This window comes from Chenopodium album, chromosome 13 (genome assembly GCF_948465745.1).
Source record: "Chenopodium album chromosome 13, dcCheAlbu1.1, whole genome shotgun sequence".
Taxonomy (NCBI): Eukaryota; Viridiplantae; Streptophyta; class Magnoliopsida; order Caryophyllales; family Amaranthaceae; genus Chenopodium; species Chenopodium album.
The window spans coordinates 16069676-16081199 of NC_137846.1; the positions used below are offsets into that span (position 1 = coordinate 16069676).

The 11524-nt window shown below is 34.5% G+C and overlaps 1 protein-coding gene across 1 annotated transcript; it reads right to left on the reverse strand.

Annotated features, from left to right (window-relative positions):
- Positions 1-10666: 10666 nt before the first annotated feature.
- On the reverse strand, positions 10667-11194 carry LOC145575299 (UPF0481 protein At3g47200-like). The gene has a single exon (XM_081633184.1). The coding sequence runs from the start codon at positions 11192-11194 to the stop codon at positions 10667-10669; it is 528 nt and encodes a 175-aa protein (XP_081489310.1).
- Between the last annotated feature and the right edge of the window lie 330 nt (positions 11195-11524).

The window sequence follows — 11524 nt, forward strand, 5'->3', positions numbered from 1 at the left end:
CATTTTCCTCTTGTAGGTAGCGGATGAGTTCTTTGACTCTTTTAGTGGAAAGAAGCCTTCAAAGGACGTAATTATTGTCTCCTTTCATAACTATCAAAGCACACCATCAGTTGAAGAGATAGGAAATCTTGTATCAAGGATACAAGCAACTAGAGCTGACATTGTAAAGATTGCAACAACCGCTACCGATATTATAGATTGTGCATGTATTCTTCAAGTACTTACACATTCTCAGGTGTGTTAAAAAAAGGACGATGATTTATGTAGATAATATCTGTCATATAATTTGGAAGGAGGTCACTGATCAAACTTACATCTTTTAACATGATGCCTAAGTTCAATTTTCATGCAGGCAACTTAGGGAGGTTGAAGTTTAGGTGTGCCTTAGTACAAGGTTTCTGATTTGTCCAAAATAATTTGAAGCATAATTTTTTACTTTAAAATTGTACAAAAGTGGGAATGGTCTTGTTCCTTGTTTTTTATTTTATTGTCATGTTGAGTATTTGATTGAATTTTACATTTACATTTTTCAGGTTCCAATGGTTGGACTTGTTATACGTGAGCAAGGATTGATGTCAAGGATACTTTGTGCCAAATTTGGTGGTTATCTTACTTTTGGTACCTGTAGACACCCAAATGTGTCTCCCTAAAACCAAACCCAGTGATGAATACCTTTTGCGTCGAATGATTATCGAATAAGGTGAAAGTTTGAAAGGTCAGGTGTTGCGGTTGGTTTTTATTAAATTCTTTCTTTCTGTTTTCGAAAAACAACTCTATTTTATTAAAACAGCCAATCTAGTTTAGTTTGGTCCACGACAAGGGTCCAATAATAGTGTAGTTGGATGGGTCTTGTAAAGATCTTTCCAACGATATATTATAAGCCCAATTCCGATGAATATTGAGGAAGTTATGGTCAAAATACTAAACTGGGTCCGGTTTGATCTTTACATGCGGCCCAATGATCTAGGGGAGGGCCCAATGTTAATTATTATTCCTAAAGATATTAGAATTGATTATGGTCTTCTAGATATCTTTAGAAGGTTCTCTTTAATCCTAATAAGATTAGAATTAATAATTAGATTTTTGATAAAGTTTTATTTGGAATAAAATATTATTTTTTGAAAAATACGATTTCAGTTTTCAAACGGACTTTACAAATCGATTTTGATTCGTATGTGGACTCCGTGTTTGAAAGCGCGTAGGAATCCAGGCTGTCGCCACGCGACAAGCCTTGTCGCCATGAGACAAACCCTATCGCCTGGCGACAAGGTCGGTTTTGCAGCGACAGTGTGGAGTTTTATTCCTTATCAAATTCTACTTATTTCCGGACTGTTTTCTTATAAATAGGGTCCTAAACCTCCGTTTTCAATCAACAATTCATCATCATCAACAATCATCATCTCTCTCTAAAGCTAGAAGCTTTCTCTCTCTATTCTTTTTCTAAACCTTCCCTCTTACAAAATTCCGCATTCACGAGATCTGGAAACACCTAGCCAAGTTCGAAGTTGCCTTCGCCCTAGACGTGAAAGGTTATAATTTCTGAGGGTTTGGTCCCAAATCTCGATTTCAATTATTTAATTTAATTGTTTCACTTTTCCTTGAAGTTACTAACGCGTGTATTTTGTTATTAGAAAGATGTACGAGGCATCAAAGTATGTAATCTTATTGCTCTATTCTTGTAGAAAGCATGTTTAAATTTGTTTAATTCCTAGTATCATGTTAGGATGTTATTAATGCTTTCTAGTATCATGTTTAGGGTGCCTTTTACTCTTTTCTAATAGCATGTTAGTATCATGTTAGGTTTAAAGCTTTGATCTTTATTGCTTAGTGACATGCTAGGGTTTGTTATTAATCTTGTTAGTATCATGCCTAGGATCTTGCTATTATTATGCTTTAGCATTATTATGATTATTATGATTATAATTATGATGATTGTTATTATGTTGCTTGATATATATATTATTGCTTGATCACGCCCTCTCTTGCAGGATTAAAGGGAATTTGTACTTGTAATCACGCTTAATAAGATAATTAATAATCTTGTTTAGGGTTAATATGATTATAATTCAAGTGATCGCCAATAATAGTTTTGCTTGTGCATTAAATTCAACCAACATAGATGAACATGTTTAGGGTTAATCTAATGTTTGCATGTTAGTCAGAAAGCGCACATGAATACGAGAAGAATGAAATATAGGCCTATTTAGGGCAGGTTCAATCTCTTTTAAGTTGGATTTGTACCTTAATCCCCGAACCCTATTTGGTTCAAGACCTTTTGGAGTTTACGATCTCATGGATCGTTAAGGGGTGTAATCTTCACCCTGTGAACGGTTTACAAGTTCCTAAAACTTGTTGGCGACTCTTTTGCTCTAGCTTCCTTCCCTTTGGACGCCACCATGCTTAAGTGTATGATCACAGTGGGGTTCAAGTTTGGGGTAATGCTTGAAATATTCCCTACAATACCCTTGAGAGAGGAGCAATTTCAGCACCTAGCCAACCTACTATGAAAGATCTCTTAGATTTGTATAATTTCAGACGTATAGGGCTTGACACTAAAGTATATGGAGTAATTGGGAATCCTGTTGCTCATAGCAAGAGTCCGCATATGTATAATGCATCATTTAAGTTTGTTGGCTTTGATGGAATCTATTTGCCTTTGCTGGTGGACAGTTTACCTAACTTTTTGAAGACATATTCTTCTACTAATTTTGCTGGATTCAGGTACCACTACCTTTCAAATTACTCATCGACTACTATTATAGTTTATGTAAGCTCCAAAACTGCTAACCCCACTTGGGAAAATAAATTTTGCAGATTTCTATATCCCTACAGTTTCTTACAAAATTTCCTAATTAGTCTGAATATGAACTCTACTAACAAATCAAATTTTAGAACACCATTTGTGATATTTTGTGGCAGTGGCCGATGTTAATACCAGTTAATGTAAAGTTACTTATTCATTTAATTAGCTTATGAAATATTATGTCATCCTTTTGCTTTTGGAAATAGCATATTTATTGTATCATTATATTTCCTAGATAACAAGTAAACAAAGTTCTATTGCTATTTCATACCACGCTACATTTTCATCCGATGAGGCATATTGTGCAGTGTCACACTACCTCACAAGATGGCTGCACTTGAGTGCTCTGAAGAGGTTGATCCCATAGCTAAGGTATAGCAACCCACTTTGCTTTGATTTTGTGAATGTTGTTCATACTTTAATTTCCACGAATCCACGGTCATTGATCGGAAAATTTAAGAGCTTTAAAGTGGACAAGTTCCTCCTTTTTTCCTTTCCTCTTCTCTGGACTTCTTTCTTCACATTATAAGTATTAAAATCAAACTTACTGATTACACTTAATACACTATGGATTTTTGAAGTTTTTTTTATCCATTCTGCCTATAAAAGCTTATTATCCAAAGATTTGCAATGTGAAATTATTAAATTAACTCGATTATAAATTTGAAACTAGCCTGCCACAAACTGTATAAGTCTGTGAATTTTTTTTTTCATAAATTATATCTTCAATCATTGAAATTTAATGAGGTCTAAATCTAATTAAATAAAAGTTTTCCTCCTTTTGTCTCTACCTTCCCTAGAATGTCATCTTATTTGCTCCGAGAAACAAGCACTCAAACTTCATGTACGTCTGTTTGTCCCTCATATGAGTTACAAGGAATTTTTCCGAGAAAATAATTTTTTTTTTACTTTGTATGGCCAAGAGCTTGCTAGCCCCATGTACATATTGTGTCGGCTCAACTCTAGATTCAATACCTTTTGTCACAGAGATATTTTCCCCTCCTACAAACAAGTCACATAATGATTGTTAATTACCAGAAAAAAAAAATCAAGTCAGCTTCACTCATCACTCTGAAACCTTACTTGTGAAACAATGAACTGTTCAATATTCCAGCATCCTCTTTTTTATTATATAGTTCTATTGATTGCCCATAAGATTTGATGATTCTGATTAAAGAAACTCCCAAGTATTCTCTTAAGTCATGATGCCCAAATCATAGAATGCTTGGAAAGCCCCATAGATGATAATTTAATGGAATGGAAAAGTTTAATCGAATTCTATGATTATTTTACATCATGTTATGGAATTGTAAGTTTAATCGAAATGCTTAGTGACAACATTAAACACAATCTTATGTAGTTGAACCGTGTAGTGCCTTTTACACGATGTTATGATGACTCTCAAAGTCTCAATAGATAAGTTTCATTAGTGACAACATTCCAATGTTCATTATTAACAAAGGCTTTTCAAAACAGGTCTAATAATTAGAAAAATTTAGAATAAAAAGAGGCACAATCATGCGAATAGTTACAAATTCCTATAAAAACAAATGAAACATCAGCTAAACTATAAAATAAGTTGAATAACATATATAAAACTAATTATAACTACTATGTAGTATTACCTATCCTATCATTGGCTATAGGCACACAATCATCATTTCTTTTCAAAATCTTGTAAGATTCGAAAACTAGATTACTTTTACTCACAAGTCACAAGTACCCCAATTACTCCAAGGCCAATTCCAAAATGCTCTCGAAGCTGCTCCTTTTGAATTGTCTGGCACGAAAAATCCAAACAACAAAAGCCCACATATTTACCACGTTCTAGCTTCTACGCCACCTACAACAGGGATTATGTAACTGCAAAAGAATATTCAACCAATAAGTAACAGCATAGAGGAAATGTACTATTCTTAAATACTTTCAATAGGATTTTGTATTAATAATAATAATCACTTAACTTTTACACATGCAAAAAAGTTGTCACTTCCTCTAAAGAATTAGTCAGATTATGATTAATATCCCATGTAACCCCACTTTTGGATGAAAGACTAGTACAAGGGATCATGAAAGAGGAGACTATATATATATATATATATATATATATATATATATATATATATATATATATATATATATATATATATGTATATATATATATATGACTTTAACTTTATGAAGGGGTTGTAATTCTTTTAATTGAGTGAGACCTTCAAGAGCCTTACTTGTTTGTATAGCACCTTCATATTTGAGCTCATTTTCAGCAGAATTTAGTTTTGAGAGATGTTGCTTTGATGTCAGGAATGCAGCTAGGGAAGACACAGCAGCAGATGTAACATCATTTTCCAGACAACTCCAACACTTTAATTCTTTTTTTTTTCGGGCAATTCTATTCGGTGAAATCCAACTTTTTAATTTTCTAAGTGGTAAACGTTTTAAAATTTTATTATCAATGGTAAACCTAAATTTTTTATATTAAGTCAATTATAACATTAATGATAAATTTAACTAGATATTTAACCATAGTTTTTTTTTTTTGTACATTTATTTTAGAAATAGTTTTTTATAAAACCAAAAATAAAAAAAACAAACACCTCACCTAGCCACCAGCACCACTGTCGGCGGCTAACCCCCAGCTAGCCACATTTGTCCTCCCCAACTCCGGGCCGGCGACGCCCCGCACCTCCTCTCTTTCCCATTTCCCCCATCCCCCGCCCGCCCCGCACCTCCTCTCTTTCCTATTTCCCTCACCGCCGCCTGAGCCCTAATCGCACCCCAAACCACCACGAAAACCTACACCCTTCCTCGACAAACACCCTCCTCTATGAGCCGACCACGTAAACCCTAAAACCCAACCAAAACCACCGAAAAACCGAAACCTGTTTCCTGAGTTTGGTTTCAAAACCCTAAACAGGTTTGGGTATTTTATGGTGTTTTAGGGTGGTTTTTGGGTTTTTGGCAGGCAAATAGGGGAAGGGGGTTGTCAGGGAAGGGCGCCGGTTTTTGGTGGTTAGACTGGTCGGCGGTGGGGCGTTGGGTGGGGGAAATGGGAAGGGTTGAACAGGGGAAAGAAAGGAGGTGGGGCGGGGGAGGCAGGGCGTCATTGGCGGGGTTGGGGAAGGTCGGGCGTCACCAGGGAAGGCCGATGCACCGACGAAAGTGGAGCTGGGCGCCGACGCCGGCGTTGGTGGGGGGTGGGGGAGAGGTGGCTGGGGTTGATTGAAAATGGGTTATTTTTTTTAATTAAAAAAATAAAAAACTAACTACAGTTAAGGATTTTTTTTATTAAAATAACACTTATCAATGGTAATTGGTAAAAATAATTTAGGTTTACCATTGATAATTAAATTTTAAAACGTTTACCACTTAGAAAATTAAAAAGATGGAGTTTACCAAAGAGAATTTCCCTTTTTTTTTTAAAAAAAAAAAGGTTATTAATGAATCATTATCTAAAACACTTAATAATCAGGGAAATTGGCGAATAATTAAAGAATTTCAATTAATGTTGGGGAAATTGGGGAACAATAAACACAGATAATCTTAGCAGCATAATTTTAATTCAAGTAATTAATGTTTTCTTTTCAAATGAACAATATAGTCCCCAAATGAATTAAAGAAGAACAATTCACAAATCACAATTGCAACTTTTCAATCTAGCTAAGAACCAATTACTCCTTACAATCTAAAAACACCCATCCATAATTAACCAATTAAGAAATGGCAAAAGTGACAAATTAAACCCTCAACTTTACTTAATACTTCCTCCATTTTTTTAGTTGACACCGTTTGACTTTTACACTATTCACACAACACGTTTTGACTCGCTTTTGTAGTTTATAAATACGATAAAATAAATTCATGTGGGATCTTGTTTGAATCGGGTCAATGTATATTTTATTAATATCCACTTTTTATAATTTTACAATGTTGATAATTAGAGATATTAATCGTTAAAAACATGTGTTGGCAAACGTGATGATAGAAGGTGTCAACTAAAAAAACAAAGGAAGTATTTAATAGTGAAATCAACTCCCTTAACCCCACCTACATATTCCGATCGATTTCTTGTCGGAAAAAAAAAAAAATCCACACACTCTATAGTCTAAACTATCACTCCCTTCCAAAACCCTCTCAAAATAAGAACTGCCACTATATCACCACCACAACCCACTACAATCCGAACCCAACCAGCTCCTCAACCTTCATAATCGACCTTGGTGTCAATGGCACCTTTCTCCTTCTCTGTTACCACCCTCCAACTCTGAATATGAGCCAACGATGCTCCAGAAAGAGATTCGACAGATTAGTTACAAACAAACAACAAAAATGAAACAATGTGTTGTGAAACCTCACCCCATTATCACAATAACCACTTCTTAATTGGGATTTGGGTAAAAAGATCATTAGGAAAATTGAAAAAGGGGTCTTTAGCCGATGTAAAAAATTTGGTAATGGAGGAATGTGTGAGTGATGAAAGCGATCTTCGAAGAAGATGAAGATGGTGATGAAGGAGCTTCATGGTTTTAATTTCAGGGGTTTAAGATTGTGGGAAAGTAATACAACGTATGAGGTTAGTTTAATTGTTGATATAACTAACTTTAATTTGTGGGTGTTATAGCCAGTGGCGGACCATCTAGGGGGGCCATCATGGGCCTGGCCTCTGGTACCAGCCCAAAAAAAATTTAGTGTAATAGGATAAGTATAGTATTAGAATTTTGAAGCAACCTAGTACAAGAAATACATGTAGGCTTGATATCTTAACTACCCATGCCTGAGATGTTCTCGGCTCAGCTCGGCTCGAAAGCTCGTTAACAAGCTCGAACTTTGTTATATATATATATATATATATATATATATATATATATATATATATATATATATATATATATATATATATATATATATATATATATATTGTATTTCATTATAAGATAATACCCTTAACAAAAAAATAATTAAAATTTTAAACCTAGAATTATTACTATATTAACATCTAGACTTTTGGGTATTTCCCACATTGGGCCTTTTTCCCTATTGGGTCTTATTCTCTTACAACCTTATTGCCTTAGTAATAGATTGATGATTGATAAAAATACAACAAAATACAACACAAACGCTAGCCGTTTTTTGTCCTTTGCCTCTAGTGGTGGTGCTCGTGCTCAAGAAGAATTTGCAGCTTGGTAATGTTAGTTTTTTAAGGGGTGATTGTTAATTATTAGTTCATAAAACTAGAAAGACAAACTTTTAATAAAACCGGGTTTTCACTAATTTACTGAAAATCACAACAAGGAAGTACAAATTGGGTTGCCCAATTTGGGCTCACACGTGTAAAAGAAAAAAGAACAAAAAAACTTTCTTATTTTCTCTTTCCTCTTCATTCTGCTTCTCTTTCTCTGATCTTTTTCTCTCTCTTCTACTTCTCTTCTTCTCTTGCTTTTGGCGATTTGCAGAAATTCGTTGTTGCTACTTCAATTTCTCTCTCTTCGATCTTTAATTTCTTCACTTTGAAGTTGATTGTTGCTGATTTCAGGTTTGTTTACTCAATTTTATTTCATTTTATATAGTTTTAAGTGTTTTGATTTTTAGGTTTTCGTTGTTTTGGATTTTTTGTAGTTTTTGCAATGGTGAAGAAGAAGAGTTTGGTTTCTGGTGATGATAATGTTGCTCTAGGTTAGTATTTGTTCTCCTTTTTGCAATTTTTTTTTTGTTCAGTTTGTGCTATGTTTGTTTGATTGTGCGTTTTAATCACTTGCTTTTGGTTAGATTAGGTTTATTTTGAGAATTGCCTACTAGGTGTTTGTAAAAATGTCCAAATGAAAAACTGCATGTTCATAGTAGTACAATTAGTCATTTATTGTGAGGGCTTGAAGAATCATGTTGAAATGTGAGGGCTCATTAGTGCTCTTATGTTGCTGTGTTGCTAGCTATTTAGCCTTTTGAGCTATATTGTAGGCTATTTACTGATTTGGCAGTAGACAACCTTAATCATTTTGAGCTACTCGTATAGATTGTGAAGAGTAGCATTTATTGTGATCAAACACAAATTCAAGAGTCATGGCCCATGAACTCCCTTATTGTGTTCACATCTCAGACTTTAGAGTGAAATATTAGTAAGTGTATCCATATAATATGGCTTCTTTGTTATAGAGTTTATGTTGGGTATCTCTCCCCACTCCACATCCCCTGACACATCCATCATTTACCCTGAAACCTTTCTCTCAGCCGGATTAGCATTACTTAACTTATAGCTATTTTCTTTGAAGCACTCTCCCTAATTTTTGTGTGTCTATACACATTAGTGTGTCTTAGTAATTGTATTATGCCAGATTAAAAAAATTTATGTTGTGATGTTTTTTTTAATTAATTGGTAGGATCTATCAAAGGTTTTCGTTATAGTAGAGCTGAGAAAACAGTAAATAAAATGGATGCAGGAGGAAAAAAGAAGTTGAAAGGTGAAGGAAGTACATCCAAGGGAAATAAAAGGAAGAGGCATGAAAAAGAGGATGACGAGTAAGATTTTATGTTTTAGAATACTGTATATTTGCTATACTTTTGTGAATGGAATTGTGACTTTTGTAAGAGTATAGGTAACTTTGATTAATTATGTTTTTATGTGATTTTTGTGTCAATATATTAAGTGTTACTTTTGTGAGTATATCTTTCACTTTTGTATGTATCAATGTCACTTTTGTGAGTGCAAGTATCATTTTGTGAAAGTTTTGATAGTAATCACTTTTTTTGAGTATTATATCCCTTTAATGAGTGTCATGAGTATCATTTTTTGTGATTATGATTGTCACTTTTGTGAGAATAAGTATAAAAATTTGTATAAATGTTCATAATTCATGTTTAATTTTATATGATAATTTAAATTTCAGTATATAAGTATGTTATAATAATTTTTTTTTGTTTTTTCAGGCCTGATAGGAAAATTACCTGTCGTTGTAGACCTTCTTCATTAGTTAAGGTTGTAAGTGGGCTTTCTTCGACTCAAAAAAAAACATGTAGAAGAGGTTGGATTTGGTGGTTTGTTGTCTTTACGTGTGGAGAGTATGGTTGGTGGTATACTTCCTTGGCTTGTTGAGAGTTTTAATGGATATACTTGTATGTTTTGTGTGGCTGAAGGTAAGGAGTTTGTTGTGACTAAGGATGATGTGTGTGATGTTTTTGGTTTGCCTAAGGTAGAAGGTCGTGAGGTTCCTGGAATGAAGGGTAGTTACAAAGGTCAATCTCAAGATGATAGTGCGTTGAAAAATAAATGGAGAGCTGCTTTTGATGTTGGTGTTAAGGAGTTGATACCTTTGGCTAGATTAGAAACTAGGATCAAGGAGTTGGTGAATGGAGGTGATGAATTTAAGAGGTTATTTGTTATGCATGCTCTTAGTAGTATGCTTGTTCCTACCACTAATAGGACGGTTAATTTTAGGTTAGTTAATGCTGTGGATGATGTTGATTAGATTAAAAATCTTGATTGGTGTTCATTTGTTTTGAGAAAGTTGATGAATTCTGTTGTTAGTTACAAAAATTCTGAGGCTAAAGATAGTATTAGTGGATGTTTGTTGTTGCTTAAGATTATGTATTTTCATCGTTTGAATTTCCAAGGTGTAGTAGAGAACTCCACTATTCCTCTTATCCAACACTGGACAGATAAAAAAGTGAGAAACAGGGTGTCCTTGGAGTTGAAGGCCGGTGGATTTGGTCAAGGGGTTTTGAATGAATTGACTTATCCAGTTTCTGCTAAGGGTGTTGATTCAAATGTTAACAACTTAAGTAAGGGTGAAGTTGGTGCAGCTCCTATTGATGATGGTAGAAGATGTGTGACTTTCAACTTGCCTGAAGGAGTATTAACTGATTCTGAGATCAAAAGTGCTGCAACTGATGTATGTTCTTTTTTTTTTTTGGCAGAACTCTATCTTGCATTTTAGTTTTAATGTACTGTCGGATATGAGATCGTATAAATAGCTCAAGAATGAAGCATCCGTCAGTAAGGAGAATTTCTGCCAGATGGTAGTCATCGTATGGGATACTACCAGCATAGCAGTTTCGAGCTTCAGCTTCAAGGTCAAAAACTGCAGCTCTGCAGGCACTAAGAGCTCGCGACTTGTCTCCTGTTCTCATCAGAAGAGATAGCATGTATTGCCTCTTCTGATCATCCATTGCTGACAGGTTACTCCTGCTGTGATGAAAAGGGCCAATGGAAACAAGGTGGGGAGTGTATGCATCAAGATTAGCACGGCGCAATCTGTGTGGAACTTTATAGATGCTCCATTTTGGTGCAGTCTGAGCTGCTGGATCGAACTCAGTGTCGAAGAATTTCACCATCTTATCGATTTGAGAGTGTCTTGTTGACTTATTAATATGTCTTCTTGATTCCTTTCGGTTCAGCATTGTTTTGCTTTTTTCTACGGAAGGAATCACCATTCTTCAACAAAACTTAGCATTTAATTTTTAATTATTTTTTTTTGTTCTATTCTGATATAATTGTTTGTTAATGTGTAGGATTTGCATGAGGCGTTTCTTTTTATGAAAAGGAACATGGAGCTGTTTTCATCTGTGAATTCCAATTGTTTTAGTACTTTGCAACGGTTGGTGCATAGTCGTTTTGTTGAACATTCTGTTTCTTTGGATGCTGATTCTATTGAGTTGTCTCAAACACAACAACTTTTGTCTAACCCGTATTATCATAAGCTTCTTGATGGCTTAATTGATGAGTTTATA